General features: G+C 47.1%; 1 protein-coding gene across 1 annotated transcript in view; it reads right to left on the bottom strand.

Annotated features, from left to right (window-relative positions):
* Window positions 1-20892, bottom strand: part of SMC1A (structural maintenance of chromosomes 1A) — a 45039-nt gene extending 24147 nt beyond the window's left edge. Inside the window, exons 1-15 of the mRNA XM_037994921.2 lie at window positions 20681-20892; window positions 13685-13873; window positions 13462-13574; window positions 11962-12165; window positions 11630-11868; window positions 10722-10980; window positions 10488-10628; window positions 7839-7921; window positions 7478-7685; window positions 4246-4431; window positions 3968-4147; window positions 3720-3866; window positions 3487-3624; window positions 2244-2360; window positions 2033-2139 (exon numbers count right to left, since the gene is read on the bottom strand). Coding sequence (XP_037850849.1) covers window positions 2033-2139; window positions 2244-2360; window positions 3487-3624; window positions 3720-3866; window positions 3968-4147; window positions 4246-4431; window positions 7478-7685; window positions 7839-7921; window positions 10488-10628; window positions 10722-10980; window positions 11630-11868; window positions 11962-12165; window positions 13462-13574; window positions 13685-13873; window positions 20681-20789 — 2420 coding nt within the window. The 5' untranslated portion in view covers window positions 20790-20892. The remainder of the gene's footprint in view (window positions 1-2032; window positions 2140-2243; window positions 2361-3486; window positions 3625-3719; window positions 3867-3967; window positions 4148-4245; window positions 4432-7477; window positions 7686-7838; window positions 7922-10487; window positions 10629-10721; window positions 10981-11629; window positions 11869-11961; window positions 12166-13461; window positions 13575-13684; window positions 13874-20680) is intronic.
* Between the last annotated feature and the right edge of the window lie 48 nt (window positions 20893-20940).

Genomic DNA, 20940 nt, shown 5'->3' with positions numbered 1-20940 from the left:
GCTGTGAACTCCTACATAGTACTCCAGTCTATATATTCATTTGACTTATGCTTCCCCCAGTAATGGCCGTCTACATTGCCACCAATGTCCCACTACTACAAGTTATGCCAAGATGAATAACACTGAATGTGTGTCTCTTTGGGACCCTATGGCAAGACTCTGGGATAAATACCCATAGGTTTATATATATATATATATATATATATATATATATATTTCCCCCCCCCACATACTACACAGGACATCTATAGATTTCCACCAAATATTGTTAGACTTTTTAATTTGCATTTCTCTGATTAAGAGGTTAGACCTCAATTCCTATGGTCATTAGCCACTTGAACTTCTCTTTCCATGAAAGCCTATCTATATTCTTTGCCACTTTTGTTTTTTTAACTTTTTTCATTGCATTAGATATCATAAGTACTTTGCCACATTTCTACTGGGTTTCTTGTCATTGATTTTATTTTTCCTGTTGTTGATTTGTAGCTCCTTGAAAATTTCTTCAGTATTTTGTATCTACCATAATTACACCATTGATCACACTGTCCTCAAATTGATGTTTCCCCCAGTACTCTATAGTTTCCTGAGGAAAGAAACAAGAGTCTGATTCAATTCTGTATCCCTTGAGACTGGCTTAAGGTAGGACAGCAATGAATATTTACTGTATGGGCAAAGCGCTAAACTGCTAACTGAAGCCCAGGTTACAAGGGATGACGTCCTTCAGCAACGACTGTGTTGTGTTCATCTGTCTTACCTCCATCTCCCTCGTCTCCCTTCCAATACCTAGCACAAGACAACCTGGCACAAGGCAGGTACTCAAAAAAGGTTTGTTGAATGAATGAATCAACTAAAGTGAGGAAAAATGAGAAGATTATTTTCTTCTGGCTATTGTTTCAACCAAGAATTTAATCTCCCGCCTCCCTCCACCTCACATTGCCCATTATGATAATAACAACAAAAGCTAGTATTTCTTGCTCTTAGTAGATGCTATGTGAGCTGCTAAATACCTTTTAAAAAGGTAAAAAAAAAAAAAAAAAAAAAAGGCAGGCGGGGGTTAGGGCCAGGCGTGGTGACTCATGCCTGTAATCCCAGCACTTTGGGAGGCCAAGGTGGGCGGATCACAACGTCAGGAGTTCGAGACCAGTCTGGCCAGCATGGTGAAACCCCATCTCTACTAAAAATACAAAAAATTAGCCGGGCATGGTGGAGTGCACCTGTAGTCCCAGCTACTCGGGAGGCTGAGGCAGGAGAATTGCGTGAACCTGGGAGGCGGAGATTGCAGTGAGCCGAGATCATGCCACTGCACTCCAACCTGGGCGACAGAGCAAGACTCCATCTTGAGGAGGAAAAAAAAGGCTGGCACTATGGCTCACACCTGTAATCCAAGCACTTTGGGAGGCTGAGGCAGGAGGATCACTTGAGCCCGAGTTCCAGACCAGTCTGGGCAACATGGCAAAACCCCATCTCTACAACAACAACAACAAAAAAAAAACCAGAAAAACAAAAATTAGCCGGGTGTGGTGGCAAACATCTGTAGTCCCAGTTACTCAGGAGGCTGAGGTGGGAGGACCACCTGAGCCTGGGAAGGTCAAGATTGCCACTGCACTCCAGTCTCAGCAACAGGGTGAGACCCTGTCTCAGGAAAAAAAAAAAAAAAAAAAAAAAGGAAAACAGGTAATCTTAAAAAAAGAAATTATTTCACCTGATCCTCCCAACAATGCCATGAGATAGGTATCATTATACCATTCTGCAGATACTGCAGCTTACAGAAGTCAAGTCACTGCCAAAGATAACGAGTTGTGGAGCTGGGGCTGTAATCCAGGAATCCAGGAAATCAAGTTTAGAGTTAGCACTCTTAACCACTATAACTATGCCATACTGCCCTCCTGATTTCTGTTCTTTAAGGCCTACCTACATAAACTCACACAGTTCTAAGAGCTGACCTTTGCCTATGACAGCATCTGGTTTTCCAAGGATGTCAGGTTAGAAGCTCAAGGGCATCCCAATCTCTTCTACCAATCCTCCCACCTACCGCTTCTTGGCGATTTCATTCTGCCGTTTCACCTTCTCTTCCTCAAACTCCCGGATGTTGCGCACACCAATCTCCCGACAAAACTCTTCAAACACCTCATCCTCTACCTGAGAAGAGAAGCCAGGGAGGGCACCGGCCCTTTTAGTCTGTCCTGCTTCCAGTCCCAGTCCTGCCCTGATGCACACGCTGGCATGGCCCACACCCTACCAACCTGGTTCATCTTCTCCTTCAAGTCTTTCATCTCCCTCTCTCGGCTCTGAATGATCCTCTTGATATCATTAATGCGAGGCCCAAAGTTGGCTAGCTCACTCTCCAGCTTGGATTTTTCCTACAGGCAATGGGTTGAGAGGACAAAACAGACCAGGGTCCTTGGAGGAAAACCTACCTTGACTGCATTGGTCCCACAGTCAGGAAGGGCTAGCTCTCCACATCTGAGAGAACCTGGCTTAGCACTACTGCCCTAGTCAAGTCTCCATGATGTTGCACAGAAGCCATCACATGGCTTCTTCCCTGGCATCCAGTTCAGCCAGCTTCAATCCACAGGGCTGGGCACACAGTAAACATCATTAGGTATAGGTCCCAATCTTTGATCTATAACCCCTGGGGGCAGAACTGTTTCAGAATTCAGTTTAGGGTTTTTGAGTTTAGAAAAAGATATATAAATACACACACTACATATAAGACCTCCAGGGTGGTCTGGGGAAGTACTCAATAATAATAATTTAAAAAAACATTAATATACCTAGAACAGTACTGCCCCCCACCCCACCACTACCACAAGCAGGGACTGAAATGCCCACAGCTCACTTTCAAAAATTCAAATTTGCTGAATGAACAAATTATGCTAACAATAGCACCTAACATAAACTGAACACATAGCAGTCTTAAGCACTTTACATGTTAACTCATTTAATAATGACCCTATAAAGTAGGTATCATTTATTTATTTATTTTGAGACAGAGTCTCTCTCTGTCACCCAGGCTGGAGTAAAATGGCGCGATCTTGGCTCACTGCAACCTCCACCTCCCAGGTTAAAGCAATTCTCCTGCCCTCAGCATCCCAAGTAGCTGGGATTACAGGCGCCTGCCACCATACCCGGCTAATTTTTTATATTTGTAGTAGAGACAGGGTTTCACCATGTTGGCCAGGCTGGTCTCCAACTCCTGATCTCAGGTGATCCACCGTGTTCGGCCGAGTAGGTATTATCTTAACTTGCATTTCACAGATTAAGATGTGAAAGTTGACACTGAGAGGTGAAATTACTTGCCTAATGTCATACTCAACGCAGAGCCAAGCTCTGAATCCCTGGCTGTCTGACTCTATGCTATACTTGGCTTCCTGCGGCAGGCTGGGAGGAGACAGGGAAGTGAAACAAGTTCCCCACCCTCAGAGAAACCTAGGCCAGGAATGTGTGGATGGCCTTTGGAGAACAGGGCTGAAGGCCAGGCCCCACCTGCAGATTCAGGGCTAGATGTCGTGTCTTGGTCTGTTCTAGGTCACTCTGGGAGTACTTGAGTCGCATCTGCAGTCCATGGGCCTGAGACTGCACCTGACGCAGCTCTGCCTCTTTCCGTTTTGCCTTCATCTGCTCCTGAAGGGAACAAGAAAGAAGGGCTAGGTGGTAAGGTGGTGGTTGACCTAGGCTTAGGACTCCCACTGCTAAAAACAGCACTGCCTGTGGCTTACTTTCAGCTCCTCTGTCAAGCGCTCCTTCTTCTCTTTCAACTTGTCTACTGCTTTCTCATCCCAGCGCCGCGCCTTGGCCTTCAGGTCACTGGCCCCACCAGAGATCACTCCTGACTTCTGGAATAGGGTTCCATCCAGTGCCACTGTCTACACACAGCAGGGGGAAAAGAGAAGAGGGGGAGAAGCTGAACAAATGAATCTCCAGTACTGAGCCTGTCCAGCTTCAACCTGGGCAAGAGAATCCACACCTTGTGGCGCTGGTGGCCTCCAAAGGCAATGCGGCGGGCATCCTCCACGTTGTCACAGACAAGGGCATTGCCACAAGCATACTGCAGGGCCTTTTTGATGTGAGGTGGCTCATAGCGAATCACATCAATCACTAGCTTGGCCCCCTTCAGCTCCCGGAGTTTTTCATCTGTAGGCTTCACCTGTGGGGAGAAGCTCAGTTAGTGGCAGAACACAAACAGGGAGTACTAGAAGAGGGGCCCTTGAACACTGGCCTGACCCAATCCCCAAGAAGCCTTACCTCCAGGTAGTCAAGAGGCAAGAAGGTCTCAGGCTCCCCACGCTGTTCCTTGATATACTGAATACAGTCCCGGCCTGTCTTCTCCGAGTCCACAATAATGGCATCCATGTTCTTGCCCAAAACCTTGGTTACAGCAATCTGATACTTCTTTTGTGTGGGCTGGCACAGGTCAATGAGGCGGCCATACTGAGTAAAGTAGGAAGGGAAAACTGAAGTATGAAGCTTTTGGGAGCTGGCTCAGGAATCCTAATTCCCAGTGTGGAAAGGGGGACAGACTAGAATCTATATCAGGAAGTGAACGCAACTGTATTGCCTAGTGGTTAAGATAACCCAATACCAAGCATGGTGGTGTGTGCTTGTAATCTTAGCTACTTGGGAGGTTGCAGTGGGAGGATCGCTTAAGTCCAGGAGTTCAAGACCAGCCTGGGTAACATAATAAGACCCTGTCTCAAAACAAACAAAAAAGACAGCCCACTAGTTCTGTACCCAAGTAACCCTACCTTAACTGAATGGGACTGTATGGACTGAGGAGGAAGCAATTGCAGACTAGCTTGCTGTGTGCACTCTAGATCAGCACAGTGGCCAATCCTAATGTCCCTTCCAAAGGTGGAAAAGTTTGGGTAACAGAAGGGAGGTAAAGAAATGAATAAATGAGTTATGTAATGAGGGAAACTCAGTATTATATTAACACCTCAAAACAGGTTCAGAGCAAGAGATGATATTGTCTCTTAGCACAATTATCCCAGATGCCTGAAAGTGTGAAGCTAGAGAACACTCCTCGTTTTGGAACCTAACAAGATTGAATAAAAGCCTGCAAACCTGAATGGTCTCACCCTAGGAAACATTTTCATGACATGATCATGGACTAGACTAATTATTAATTAATGACTAAATGGGATTCTAGTAATGTACCAGTTATTTTTCTACTTTTTTTTGGAGACGAAGTCTCACTCTGCAGCCCACGCTGGAGTGCAGGGGCATAATACCAGCTCACTGCAACCTCCACCTCCCAGGTTCAAGTGATTCTCCTGCCTTAGCCTCCTGAGTAGCTGGGATTACAGGTGCCTGCCATCATGCCCAGCTAATTTTTGTACTTTTAGTAGATGGGGTTTCACCATGCTGGCCAGGCTGGTCCCGAACTCCTGACCTCCAGTGATGCGCTGGCCCCCAGCCTCTTTCTATTTATTACATGATTGTTCTGATGTAAGGGATCTGTGTTTGAAGATCGAAGTGGACTGTGGTGTTTTATGAAATATATATTTAGTCTTCTACGCGCGAGTTCCCGACACACAACCCCTAAAACCCTTAGAATCTCAGGAATGAGCATTTTGTATGTTAATGAGATGATTATGGCTAGAGGCCCACAGATAGCTTCTGGATAGGGGCTGGTTACCAGAAAGACCAAGGCAGGATGAGATTTGCGACTCTTAGCTCCACCCCCACAACCTTCAGGAGGGGAGAGGGGCTGAAGTTTGAACTGATCACCGATGGCTGATGATTTGATCAATCAGGCCTACGTAATGAAGGCCCTGTGTGGGGGTACCTGGAGGGTGGCTTGCCCAGATTGGGCATGGAAGCTTCACACCTCTTCCCCTATACCCTGCCTTATGCATCCATATGGCTGTTCTCTGCATCCTTTGTAATATCCTTCATAATAAATGGGTAAACATAAGTAAAACATTTTCCTGAGTTCTGTGAGCTGCACTAGTAAATTAATCGAACCCAGGGAGGGATTCTCAGGAACTGTAATTTACAGCAGGTCAGTCAGAACCACAAGTCACAACCTGAGACTTGCAATTGGCATCTGAAGTCTTGGACTGAGCCCCTAACCCATGGGATCTGATGCTATCTCCAGATAAATAGTGTCAGAGTTGAAGTGAATTATAGGTCACCCAGCTGGTGTCTGCTGGAGAATTGCTTGGTGTGTGAGGAAAAACCCCCACACTTCTGGTGTCAGAAGTGAAGTGTTGTGCTGGTTGTGTGAGAGTAGAAAAAACACTTCGGTTTTTTCCTATCTCACAGAAGAACACAGCCCCCATGCTATAAAGAAAAAGACTATTATAGCTCCCAAGCAATGACTTCAGGCAGTCATGTCTGAATCCAGGATCATCTTTCTAAACCTCATTTACCATTTTACAGACCACCGCCACCCAGGCACTATGCCAAATATCTTACATATATTATTTCAAATTTTCACAAGTACTTAGTGAAATAAATCTGGCTGGGCGTGGTGGCTCACGCCTGTAATCCTACCACTTTGGGAGGCTGAGGCGGGCAGATCACTTGAGGTCAGGAGTTTAAAACCAGCCTGGCCAACATGGTGAAACCCTGTCTCTACTAAAAATACAAAAAAATTAGCTGGGCATGGTGGTGGGCACCTGTAATCCCAGCTACTTGGGAGGCTAAGGCAGGAGAATCGCTTGAGCCTAGGAGGCGGAGACTGCAGTGAGCCGAGGTTGTGCCACTGCACTCCAGCCTGGGTGAAAGAGCAAGACTCCATCTCAAAATCAATCAATCAATCTCTTTTACCAGTTCCCTTCCCGCAGTCTCCAAAACCAAGCCTGGCTCCCTAAGAACTATCAGATTAAGAAGGCAGGGACTGACTCTAATCATACTTATCTCCCCAGCAGAGCCTCTAGAGAAGTGACAGGGAAATATTAGTAGAACCAAACTAAGTTGAACCCAGGTATGGGATAATATTCAAGGAACCTGGGAACTCAGGATTTGGTGAAAGAGGTCAAAAGATCAAGAGGTCTGATAAAGCTCAGGGTGTCCCTAAAAGCTACTGGGCCAGTTAATACATGCCAACGGAGCCCATATAGAAGACTGCAGAGAGCTACTTCCTGAGAGAGTAATTCCAGCCCCATGGTCCCACCTGCTTTCAAAATCTTTCCTGGTTTTCCAATTCCCCTCCCAGAGGCATGGACACAGCAAGACAAACCCTTCAGAAAAACGTAATTGTTATGATGAAAAGAACATGATTGCCTAGTATGACAGGTTGAAAAATTAAAAAAAAAAAAAAAAAAAAAAAAAGAACATGAGCTTAGGAGAACAAGTTGGGTTTGAACTGCAGTTCTTCCACTTAGAAGCGGTGCTTTTTTAAACCACTCCGAGCCTCATTTCCCCTGACAATAAAAATGGGATTGGCAACCTGGTCCTCACAGGGCTGCTGGGAAAATCATGTGACAGTGAGTGTAAGTACTCAGGAAATGAGTTCCCCCTCTGCTCTTACCACAGAGCCAGGGTAAAGGCGCTTGATGCTTTCCATTATCTCTGCCTTACGCTGCTGGCGGCTGCTCTCCTGGCGGTCAATGCGGGCATCCCCTAGCTGCTCCATCACCTGATTCAGCTCCTTATTGATTTCATCAATACGCCGCTTGGCCATCTCCACCTCCTCTGTCAGCTCCCCCTCTAGCTTCTTCTGCTCTTCTAGGGACTGCCTACAAAGTGAGGGCACACAGGAGTTACTCCTGCTGGTGAGAAAAATACTCCTGGCTCAGAGAGGCTCTGGGGGTCCTGCATGAAGATGGGTAGGTAGGTAGGGTCAACAGAACAGGCCTGGAAGTAAGGGGGACAGTTGCAGAGCTACATACTTGCTAGTGGTGATGTATTCCTCCAGTTTCTCAATCCGCTTCTGATTCTCTTCAATTTCCCGCAGCTTTTGCTTGATCTTGGCCTGGGAAACAAACGTATTCTATCACCAGGGGCTGCACAAGTTTACGCCAAGACCACGGGAGCCCTAGATAACACCCCTTATGTGCCCACTCATCCAAGAGCCCAACAGTCCAGGATAATCTGTCGCTAATATAGGAGGCCTACTAAAAAGCAGACATAGATGGTGTTCGGTTGGATCTACTAACTGATGATGGGGGCCTCCCAGATCTCCAGAACCTCTCACAGGTGTTCTACTCAGGCAAGGCATCTTCTTCACCAACCATGGAGGCTCAAATCAAGATAAAAGCTTCACAGGCCTTTCTGTACCTGTTTCCTCATCTGCAAAATGTGGGTAATCTCCACTGCATAGAATATACATTAAGTGCTTAATAATAGGGTTGCTATTAATATTAATGACTATCACATTCCTCTTTTAAAAAATTTTATTATTTTTTAAAGTTTGAGACAGGGTCTCACTGTGTTACTCAGGCTGATCTCAAACTCCTGGCCTCAAGTGATCCACCAGGCCTGGCCAACATTCTTTTAAATATTTAAAAGTGCTTAGCAGAATGCCTGGAACACTGTACACTCCTAGGACACTATGACAACTGTCTATCATTGTTGTTATTACAATATTGGTATCAGGGAGGCAGTAAGTGAAGTATATTTGGTAAGAGTATGGGCTTTAGAGCTACATTGCCCAGGGTCTGGTTCTGACACTTCATAGTTATGTGAGTGGCCAGGCACAGTGGCTCACGCCTGTAATCTCAACACTTTGGGAGGCCGAGGCAGGCTGATCGCAGAGGCAGGCAGGAGTTTAAGACCAGCCTGGGAAACCAGCAGAAACCCTGACTCTACAAAAATAAAAAAATTAGGAGGCCGAGGCGGGTGGATCACTTGAGTTCAGGAGTTCAAGATGAGCCTGGTCAACATGGCGAAATCCCATCTATACTAAACATACAAAAAATTTAGCTAGGTGTGGTGGCACCCACCTGTCATCCCATCTACTCGGGTGGCTGAGACACAAGAATCACTTGAACCGGGCCAGGTGCGTTGGCTCACACCTGTAATCCCAGCACTTTGGGAGGCCAAGGCGGGTGGATCACCTGAGGTCAGGAGTTCGAGACCAGCCTGACCAACAAGGTGAAACCCCGTCTCTACTAAAAATATAAAAATTGGTTGGGCGCAGTGGCTCAAGCCTGTAATCCCAGCACTTTGGGAGGCCGAGATGGGCGGATCACTAGGTCAGGAGATCGAGACCATCCTGGCTAACACGGTGAAACCCCGTCTCTACTAAAAAATACAAAAAATTAGCCGGGCAAGGTGGCGGGCACCTGTAGTCCCAGCTACTCGGGAGGCTGAGGCAGGAGAATGGTGTAAACCCGGGAGGCGGAGCTTGCAGTGAGCTGAGATCACGCCACTGCACTCCAGCCTGGGCGACAGAGCCAGACTCCGTCTCAAAAAAAAAAAAAAAAAAAAATTAGCCGGGCATGGTGGCTGGTGCCTGTAATTTCAGCTACTCGGGAGGCTGAGGCAGGAGAATTGCTTGAACCCAGGAGGCAGAGGTTGCAGTGAGCCGAGATGGCGCCACTGCACTCCAGCCTGGGCAACAAGAAAGAAACTGCATCTCAAAAAACAATAAAAATAAAAAAAAAGAATCACTTGAACCCGACAGGCAGAGGCTGCAGTGAGCTGAGATCATGCCACTGTACTCCAGCCTGGGCAACAGAATGAGACTTTGTCTCTCAAAAAAAAAAAAAAAAACAAAAAAAAAACAAAACAGCAGCCAGGCATGGTGGCAAGCACCAGTCACCAGTAGGGCTGGATACTCGGGAGGCTCTGGTTGGAAGATTGCTTAAGCCTGGGAAGTCAAGGCTGCAGTGAGCCATGGTTGCACTATTGCACCTCAGCCTGCGTGACAGAGAGAGACCCTGTCCCAACAATAACAATAATCTTGTGACCTTAGGCAAATTACTCTGTGTTGTAATTTCCTCATTTGTAAAACAGGGTAACAGTAGCCATTCCATAAAGGTAATCATAAATGAAGAATTAAATGACTGAATACATGTAAAGAACACTGCCTATCATACAGTAAGTGCTCAACAGATGTGAGCTATTGTCATTATCATTAAGATTATCATGGCTAGGTGCAGTGGCTCATGCCTGTAATCTCAACACTTTGGGAGGCCAAGGTGGGTGGATCACAAGGTCAGGATTTCAAGACCAGCCTGGCCAACATAGTGAAACCCCATCTCTACTAAAAATACAAAAATTAGCCAGATACAGTGGCACGCGCCTGTAGTCCCAGCTACTCGGGAGGCTGAGGCAGGAGAATTGCTTAAACCCGAGAGGCGAAAGTTGTGGTGAGCCAAGATGGCACCACTGCATTCCAGCCTGGGCAGGAGCGAGACTCTGTCTCAAAAAAAAAAAAAAAAAAAAAAGAAGACTATCATTACAGCTTGGGTAACTCTAATCCAACATGCTTGAGACCAGAAACGTTTCAGATTTTGGATTATTTTGGATTGGGGATGTTCAACCTGTATCCTTTTCTGTGGACCATCATCCCTAATCTTATAACTATAGCCCACCTCTGTCTCTACTTTCTTCCGTTCTTCCAGATCCAGACGGTCCTGGTCAGCTTTCTGGTCTCGATTGAATTTCTCTAGCTCCTGGGCCAGGGTAGCTGCTCTCTTGCTGGCTTCTTCTTTCAACCGGTGGTATTTCTTCACCTGTATTAGGGACAGAGAAGGAGAACAGGGATGACCAAGTCAGCAGATGTCAGCCCAGGGATCTCTTCCCTGCCAACCCCTTCCAGAGCTTACCTGATTCTCCTCCAAGGTCAAATCTCTGCCCTGACTCTGACTCTCTTCTTCCATCCGTTCTTCAAACTCCTGCCGGGCCTTCTCCACTGACAGCATCTCCTTCTCCAGCTCATCCATGTCACCTTTACGCTTCTTATAGTGCTTCTGAGCATTCTGCAGAGACTTCTTGGCTGCTTCCAGCTTCTTGATTTTGTGGGAGGTGTTCTCCTTGGCTTTGATGTACTGAGGCCGCTTCTGGTTCAATTCTGAGTCCTTCTCCCTTTTGCCAGAGGGGTGGGGGAAACCAGTGAGCACTATGGAAGAAGGGAGGGTTCCCAAGCTTTTCACCCAAAGGGGAGCTTGAGCCCCTGAGCCAACCTCAGGGAATTACCTAAAAGAACAAGGGCGTGATGCCCCACAGATCCTGAAAAAAAGGGGCAGTCTGACTACTCCCTGAAAGGTATGACTTTTAGGATCTATGAGCCAGCCACTCCATAAGGCAAAGCTACCAACTCTGCCTCAACCCTGGCCAGGACGCTCATTAACAACTCCCAAGAACATCCTGTATTTACCTAGTTGGCCCCTCAAATTCCTATCCTTTAAACTTCTAGCTTCAGTTTTCCTCTTCTAGGAAGGCCTTCTCAGCCACTCCACCGGCTAGGCCTCACACTGGTTCCTCGTTCTTGGCAAGGCCACCACCCCTTTTGAGTTCTCCCTCATCTGAGCACCTGTTTACCCAGGGCCTGAGTGCTTAAATATTCTATTTGTCTAAACTGCAAGTCAAGAAATGTGTCTGGTTCTCACAAAAGCAAGTCAGGAGAATAACAGAGAAATGAGTATGGGTACTGAACTCCGGGCTCAGAGGAACCCTAATAAACAGCACGGCCTCTTGGTTTCCCATAAGTCGCAGGCCCAGGTCTGTCTCTTACTTGATCTCCTTCTCAATCTGCTGCTGCTCCCGCATCATTTTGCCCAGCTCCTTCTTCTTCTCCTTCAGCTCATCCTCCACCTTGTCCATACGCTTCTTGTCCTTCTCGATCTCCTTGTTCTTAGAGGCCAGTTCCTTGTTGAGCTTCTCAATTTCCACTTCATTATGGTAAAGCTTAAAGAGCTGCAGCTGTACCTGAGCTCGTACTACCTCATCCTTCAGGCGCTGGTAGCGGTCAGCCTGTGCAAACAGGGGAATGGTGGCAGGGGTGCATCGATAAGGCACTGGCTCCATCTTGGTCCCTCAGAGCCAAGAGGTAGCTTGGCCACCTACCTCTTCTTTCTCCTGCTTTGCTTCCTTGCGTTCAGCCGCAATATTTTTCTTGCGATGGTAATTAAACTGTGTGTCCTCTTCAGCCTTCACCATTTCCTTCTTTCGCTTGTCATACTCCTGTGCCAGCTCCCCAGAACGACTAATCTCTTCAAACAGAGCGGTCCTCTCTTTGGGGTTCTTCATGGCAATAGATTCCACAGCACCCTAGTAAAGGTCGAAACACTCTTCCACTTCAGACCCCAGCCAGCCCAGTTCACCTTACCCATTTCCACTCCTTCATCCAGAAAAAGTTACCAACTTTCTCTCCCACGCCCCTGGTGCCACATTTCACACTGGGCTTTAAGGACAAATTCCTTGCCCTCTGAGGAGCACAGGGAGCCAAAGGGACAAAGACAAGAAAGTGTTACGTGCAGTAACAGAAGCAGCACAGGAAAAGGACAAAATGAAGCTTGGGGGTAGGAGACTGATAGGGATATCTATCTCAGAAGGCTTCCCAAAGATGACATCTGTGCTGAGTTTGGAAGATGGAGGGAAACTAACCAAGAAAATAAAAGAGAAAAGGTAGCCGGGTGCAGTGGCTCACACCTGTAATCCCAGCACTTTGGGAGGTTGAGACAGGCAGATCACCTGAGATCAGGAGTTCAAGACCAGCCTAGCCAAAAGGGTAAAACCCCCATCTCTACCAAAAATATAAAAATCAGCCAGGCGTGGTGGCGGGTGCCTGTAGTCCCAGTTATTTGGGAGGCTGAGGCAGGAGAATCGCTTGAACCCTGGAGGAGGAGGTTGCAGTGAGCTGAGATCGTGCCACTGCACTCCAGCCTGGGCGACAAGCCAAACTCCGTCTCAAAAAGAAAAAAAAAAAAAAGAGAAAAAGTTATTCTATGTAGAGGAAAATTAATATGCAAAGACCTGTAGGCCAAAGCAAGCAGGTGAATTTGCAGAACCATAAATGGTTTAAGTAGGCTGGAGTGCAAGGCTGGAGGAGAAGAACATACAGATGGTATCTGGATTTTGATGATGGTGTTTCCCGAATGACAGGCTTAGGCGTTTGGATCTCATCCTAAGGCAATAGTTCTCAAATTTCAGCCAGCATCATAATAACCTGGATAGCTTGATAAAACACAAATTGCTGTGCCCCACCCCACAGTTTCTTCCAAGTCGGGAAGTCTAGGATAGGGCCTGAGAACGTGCATTTTCTAACATGTTACCAGGTAATGTTGATACTGCTGGTCTGGAGACTACAGTTTAAGAACCACCATTTTAAGGCAATAAGGAATCACTGAAATGCTTTAAGGAAAAAAGGGAGGGGAAACAAAACAAATGTGTGTCCTCCTAAGATGAACCTGGCTTAGGGGCCAGACTTAAGTCGGGAAGCTCAGTGAACAAGGTGCTAGATTAGTTCAAGGGAGAGATGATAAAGCCTGAGATGGAGCAGGCACACTGGGGATGGGACATGGTCTGGCAAAAATAGGATAGCCAATAACTGTTAAAAACGCCCACCTGGAAAACGAGGAAGTTACGAGCTTTGATGAGAATGCCCAACTTCTCTAATTCCTCACTGTACTCATGTAGTTGGACCACTTTGTTGTTGATCTTGTACTCAGAGGAACCCCCTACAAGACAATGCATGAGTTGGCAAGGGTCAGGCCCCCTTCCTGTTCCAGTCCACTAGTCTAGTCACCTCCCAGGACCCAAGGAGAGCCTTCTGGCTGGCCTCACCCACCTACAATGACACGGGCAAAGGTACGGTCCTCAGCACCCTCCTCAGAGTAAACCATGCTGACAAAGGCCCGGTTGGCAGCTGGCTTGCCCACAGGAGCTCCATGGATCAGGTCCCGCAGGGTCTTTACCCGCAGGTTGCTGGTTTTTTCACCTAGCACAAAGCTGATGGCATCCATGAGATTTGACTTACCTAAGGGAAGAGGGACAAGGCAGTAGAGGGAAAGTCAGGATGAAGAGGAGAGGAAAAGGAATAAAGATATTGAGACAAACAAGAATGTCCCCTAATCACTCAGTACTCAGACTAATGGGAAGAGAGACTACTCCTCTGTCCCCACAAAGACTGAGCACAACCAAGGCTCTGGGTCAAAGGCTTAGGAAAAACAGTCCTCTTGCAGTTACTATATAGCAGCCAGAAGCTAGAACCCAGGACAAGCGTAGTGACTCACACCTGTAATCCCAGCACTTTGGGAGGCCGAGGCAGGAAGATCGCTTGAGGCCAGGAGTTTGAAACCAGCTTGGACAACAAGGCAAAACCCAGTCTCTACAAAAACTTTAAAAATTAGCTGGGCATGGTGGCATGCGCCTGTAGTCCCAGCTACTCGGCTGAGGAGGGAAGATCGCTTGAGCTCAGGAGTTCAGGGCTGCAGTGAGCTATGATGACACCACTGCACTCCAGCCTGGGTGACACAGCAAGACTCTCTTTAAAAAAAACAGTGAAAAAAAAAAAAAGAGGAAAGAATAATTTAAAAAAAGAAGCTAGAACTCAATCTAAAGAAATGGTATATTCACAGAATGGATAGTTCTACAACCTTTAATGACATGGACAAAAGCCTACAATAGGTGAAACAAACAAGACACAAAACTCAATGATGTTAAAATAATATAAAGTGGGCCGGGCACAGTGGCTCATACCTGTAATCCCAGCACTTTGGGAGGCCGAGGCGGGTGGATCACCTGAGGTCAGGAGTTCGAGACCAGCCTGACCAATATGGTGAAACCCTGTCTCTACTAAAAAAATACAAAACTTAGCTGGGCGTGGTGGCGGGCGCCTGTAATCCCAGCTACTTTGGAAGGCTGAGGCAGGAGAATCGCTTGAACCTGGGAGGGGGAGGTTGCAGTGAGCCAAGATCATGCCATTGCATCCAGCCAGGGCAACAGAGTGAGACTCAATCTCAAAATAATAATAATAGTAATATAAAGTAAAATTTAAAAATAGGCTGGGAGGAGGGGAAAATGGGAGTCTTTTTTTTTTCTTTTGAGATAAGAGTCTTGCTCTGTTGCCAGGCTGGAGTGCAGGGGCATGATCTCAGCTCACTGCAACCTCCAACTCCCCGGTTCAAGGGATTCTCCCGCCTCAGCCTCCCAAATAGCTGGGATTACAGGCACACGCCACCATGCCCAGTTAATTTTTTGTATTTTTAGTAGAGACAGGGTTTCACCATGTTGGCCAGGATGGTCTCAATCTTCTGACCTTGTGATTCGCCCACCTCGGCCTCCCAAAGTGCTGGGATTACAGGCATGAGCCATCACGCCTGGCCTGGGGGTTTTTAATGGGTATAGACTTTCAGTTTTGCAAGATGAAAAAGTTCTAGAGATTGTATTGCACAAAAATGTGAATATATTTAACACTACTGAACTGTACACTTAAAAATGGTTAATTTAGGAAATGTTATGTGTATTTTACCACCATCTAAAAAAAGAGCATATTCCTGTTTTGATACAATATGAAGCACACAGCATCATTTATGATGTATCTTGCCAAAAATATTTAACCTGAATCTATTTTTTCTTTTTTAATTTTTTGTTATAATAAGGACATGGTCTTGCTATGTTACCCAGGTTAGTCTCTAACTCCTGGCCTCAAGTGATCCTCCTGCTGTGGCCTCCCAAAGAGCTGGGATTACAGGCATGAGCCACCATAACCAGCCTAATTTGAATCTAAACAAGCCTTTAGACTTATCTTCCAGTTTCTAGGAAATACAGCAATACAATATAGAGGAACATAGTAAGGTTTCCATGAGGAAATCTTAACACAAACACAGACTGTGGGATGTTCTCAAAGACAAATGGCCTGGTCTTTTCAAAAAATCAGTGTCTAAAAAGAAAGGTTGAGCTGGGCACAGTGGCTTGGCTGAGGCAGGCGGATCACCTGAGGTTGGGAGTTCCAGACCAGTCTAACATGGAGAAACCCCATCTCTACTAAAAATACAAAATTAGCTGGGCATGGTGGCACATGCCTGTAATCCCAGCTACTCAGGAGGCTGAGGCAGGAGGCTCACTTGAACCCGGGAGGCTGCAGAACCCGGGAGGCTTGAACCCGGGAGGCTGCAACAAGAACCCGGGAGGCTGCAACAAGAGCAAAACTCTGTCCCACCCCCCCCCCCCAAAAAAAGGTTGAGAAAACCATTCCAAAACATGAGAGATTTCTGAGACATAGGCAAACAGTGCACAAACTTTGACTGGACTCTGGTTCCAAAATAACAAAAAGACATTTGAGGAGCACGTCAAGGAAGCTTAAATATAAACTGGATAACTGATGACATGAGGAAATTTTCTTAGTTGTGATCACTGAATAGTGGTAGTACAGGAGAATGATTTTAAGAGGTGAATGCTGAAGCACTTAGGGGTGAAATGTAATTGAGTCTGTAATTTACTTCCAAATGACTAAGTAATGCACATATATGCTTGCAAATTTTCTTAATAAAATTTGGGAGAAGAGAAGGCATAGGAAACAAATATATGAAAATGTAAACAGTACAGTAGTGATCGCCTCTGTAAAGGAAACTAAGCAGCTAGGGTCAAGGGAGTCTTTTTACTACTGTATATCCTTAAGGATTTTTAAAATTGTATACCATGTGCATGTATCAGCTATTCAAATAAATAAGGTTTTCAACATTAACAGTGGCTATCTTTTCAGTAGTGGAGTTACAGCTTTTATTTTCTTCATTTTAGAATCTGAAAACAAAAAAGATTTTATTTATTTATTTTGAATCTGAAAACAAAAAAGGTTTTATTTATTTTATTTATTTTTTGAGATGGAGTCTTGCTCTATTGCCCATGCTAGAGTGCAGTGGTGCAATCTGGGCTCACTTGCAGTGAGCCGAGATCGCATCTACCAAGTTCAAGTGATTCTCCTGCCTCAACCTCCTGAATAGCTGGGACTACAAGCGTGTGCCACCACACCTAGTTAATTTTTGTATTTTTAGTAGAGATGGGGTTTCATCATGTTAGCCAGGCTGGTCTCGAATTCCTGACCTCAAGTGATCCACCCACCTCGGTCTCTTAAAGTGCTGGGATTACAGACGTAAGCTACCACGCCCAGACCTTATTTATTTATTTATTGAGACAGGGTCTGACTGTTGCCCAGGCTGGAGTGCAGTAGCAGTATCACAGCTCACTGCAGTCTGGACCTCCTTGGCTCAAGTGATCCTCCTGTCTCAGCCTCCCAAGTAGCTGGAACCATGGGCATGAGCCACCACGCCCAGCTAGTTTTTGGATTTTTGTAGAAGCAGGGTCTCCCTATGTTGCCTAGGCTGGTCTCAAACTCCTGAGCTCCAGAGATCCTCCACCTTGGACTCTCAAAGTGCTGGGGTTACAGGCATGAGCCACCATTCCAGGCCAAAAAAATAGATATTGTTTTAAAAGTTGAGGCCGGGTACGGTGGCTCATGCCTGTAATCCCAGCACTTTGAAAGGCCGAGGTAGGTGGATCACCTGAGGTCAGGAGTTTGAGACCAGCTTGGCCAACATGGTGAAACCCTGTCTCTACTAAAAATACAAAAATTAGCCAGGCATGGTTGTGTGCCTGTAATCCCAGCTACTCAGGAGGCTGAGGCACGAGAATTGCTTAAACCCAGGAGATGGAGGTTACAGTGAGCCGAGATGGCACCACTGCACTCCAACCTGGGCAACAGAGAGAGACTCTGTCTCAAAAAAAAAAAAAAAAAAAAGAAAAGAAAAGTTTAGTCGGGCTGGTGCATAAGGAGGAACAGTTTAGTCTCTATAATTTCTATCTCAAGACTGTCCCTAAACAACTTATATATGACTTTGAACTGAAGATCTGATTTCCAACACCTTTCTACTCAGCCATAAAAATAGCAGCCCAGGCTGGGCGCGGTGGCTCAAGCCTGTAATCCCAGCACTTTGGGAGGCCGAGACGGGCGGATCACGAGGTCAGGAGATCGAGACCATCCTGGCTAACACGGTGAAACCCCGTCTCTACTAAAAATACAAAAAACTAGCCGGGCGAGGTGGCGGGCGCCTGTAGTCCCAGCTACTCCGGAGGCTGAGGCAGGAGAATGGCGTAAACCCGGGAGGCGGAGCTTGCAGTGAGCTGAGATCCGGCCACTGCACTCCAGTCCGGGCTACAGAGCAAGACTCCGTCTCAAAAAAAAAAAAAAAAAAAAAAAAGCAGCCCAAGTCCTTCCATGGAGACGGTATAAGACTATGATTAGGTTGGGCACGGCGTCTCACGCCTGTAATCCCAGCACTTTGGGAAGCAGACGTGGGTGGATCACTTGACCTCAGGAGTCTGAGACCAGCCTGGACAACATGGCAAAATCCCGTCTCTACAAAAAATACAAAAATTAGCTGGGCATGGTGGCACACTCCAGGTGTCCTGGCTACTGGGGAGGCTGAGATGGGAGGGTTGCTTGAGCCCAGAAAGTTGAGGCTGCAGCGAGCCATGACTGTGCCACTGTATGCCAGCCTTAGTGACAGAGCAAGACCTTGACTCCGCGGAAAAAAAAAAAGGCCAGGCGTGGTGGCTCACACCTGTAATTGTAGCACTTTAGGAGGCCCAGGTGGGCAGATCACAGGGTCAGGAGTTTGAGACCAGCCTGACCAACGTAGTGAAACCCCATCTCTACTAACAATACAAAAATTGGCCAGGCATGGTGGCGCAAGCCTGTAATCCCAGCTCCTCAGGAGGCTGAGGCAGGAGAATCTCTTGAACCCAGGAGACAGAGGTTGCAGTGAGCTGAGATGGTACCACTGCACTCCAGCCTAGACAACAGAGCAAGACTGTCTCAAAAAAAAAAAAAAAAGAAAAAATAGGGTCCCAATAAATAAAGTACTTGACACACAGAGTAGGTATTCAATTAATTAGTCCTATCTTAAGTCTGGACTCAACTCTTGTCTCCCTCATCACAGCAGGACTAGCACATCATGCAGACCAGGAGTCAGCCTTTTAGGAAGAACCAATACCCAACCTTTGGGCTTCTCCCATCATTTCCAGGGATGACAACAACATCTCACAACCACAGGCCTCTCTAATCACAATCAATATGGTAAACATTTTTGTAATATATATTATGGACTGAACACCAGTACGTTTCAAGGAATGTCTGCTTTAGGGTACTCACAGGCCAATGAAGATACAAAAACATGCACCATCAATATAAGACTTAATAAACATTAATGTGTACCAAGTGTCTACGGTATGCCACAGAGGAAGAGTAATTCACCAAACGGACTAAAAGAATGGCTTGTAGAGGTGGGCCTTGAAGAACGAGGGCAAGTGGGGGAGTGCCATGGCCCTTTTCAGAACAGCTGGGAATACAAATCTACTAATGCTGAGGGGACTGAATGCCAAGAGGTACATCCTAGCTCTTTCAACAGGGGCCACTACACTAAAACCCTAGGAAACCGGGTGGACACCAAGCATTCGCCCTCCAGGCCAGTGGTTCTCACAACAAGTTGGGTGTTTGGGGGAGTCACACCCACCCCCGTGACATCTGGCAATGTCTGGAGACAGTTTTGATTGTAATGCCTGGGGAGTAGGGGTGCTACTGTCATCTAGCAGGTAGACGCCAAGGATGCTGTTAAACGTCCTACAATGAATGCACAGGGCACATCCCACAGCAAAGGATTATCTCGCTGGAAACGTCAATAGTGCCATTGTTGAGACACTCGGTGTCCAGGAAAGGCACTCCGTATGTGCTACTTCAGCAAGGGCAGCCTCTTAGGCTAGGATATGATTCAGTTAGAACATCTCTGGCGTGGAAGAATACAGCAGGATTCCAAATGAACCACATCTGAGGTGAGAGGAATCCACGGTATATCGTTTAGAGTTGGGAAGTTAAGATATAAAATAGAGGCTTTACCTGACCACCCTTTCTAAAGACACCACCCAAGTCACTTTATCACATCCACCGGTTTCATTTCCTGTATAGCACTTATGACAGCCTAAAACCATCTTATTTTCTCCTTCTTTATCTTCTTTCCCCTCTGGAATATAAGTTCCCTGTGAGCATGGAGTTGGTTTATTCTATCCTCCGCTGTTTCCACAACTTGCAATTGAATAACTCCTGATAAACAATAAGCATTCAACAAATCTGGTAAATCAATTTCGGCTTTTGACGGTTTCGGTGGTAGGAAAGGGGCGAGTTCGAGGCAACTACCTCTGACATAGCGGTTGGGGGTAGGGATCGAGACCTCAAGCACTCTAAAGTCTGGAGGGCTGGGTCTGAAATACAAAACTGCCGCCTCCGGAGAAGAGTAGAAAGAGTTGGAGTGTACCAATGCGAGGCGAGAGTAGACGCTGGGCTGAAACAGAAGTGCACCCTTTGGGACCGCAGGCTACGGGAGAGCTACCAGCGTCCCCACATTTTCCGGAGGGGATCAAATACGTCTGGGAAGCCGGCTCCGGCGGCGCGGCGGGGAGCCGCGAGGCGGGGGACTGGCAGCTGGCGGGAATCTGGCTCCAGACGCGCCTCCTTTGGCGGGAGGGGGAAGTAGGCGGGGTAATTGGCAGCTCGGCCCGTACCACTCGGCCGGGGTGGGGGCCGCGCAGAAAGAGGCAAGTGACACCTGGAAGGGGTTCGAGTTAGAGCAGCCGCGTGGGGAGAGTGGGTTCGAGCAGAACCCCCTCTGGAGGGGCAAGGAACCCGTAAGGGTCCGCGACGTTTCAGGTTACATGGGCTGGGTTGTACTACTCCGGAACCGGATAAGGGGTCCAGGCCGGGACGTGCGCAGGGCCGCAGCCAGGTTTATCTCACCAGAGCCATTGGGTCCAATGATGGCGGTGAACCTCTGAAATGGTCCGATAATCTGTCGACCCTTGTACGACTTAAAGTTCTCGATCTCAATCAGTTTCAGGAACCCCATGACGGCCGCGGCGCCGGCGGCGGTAGGACAGGCCGCGCCGTACGCCCGGGAACCGAGGTGGCCCGCGCGGGAAACGCCGCAGTGCAAGCCGGGCGGCCGGCAAATGTCGCGAGAATACCTCCAGGCCTAACGGGATTTTCGGTTTCCGGCA

Source organism: Chlorocebus sabaeus, chromosome X (genome assembly GCF_047675955.1).
Source record: "Chlorocebus sabaeus isolate Y175 chromosome X, mChlSab1.0.hap1, whole genome shotgun sequence".
In the NCBI taxonomy this organism is placed as follows: domain Eukaryota; kingdom Metazoa; phylum Chordata; class Mammalia; order Primates; family Cercopithecidae; genus Chlorocebus; species Chlorocebus sabaeus.
The sequence above is the reverse complement of the archived record's forward strand: the minus strand, read 5'-3'. Positions and strand labels throughout refer to the sequence as shown.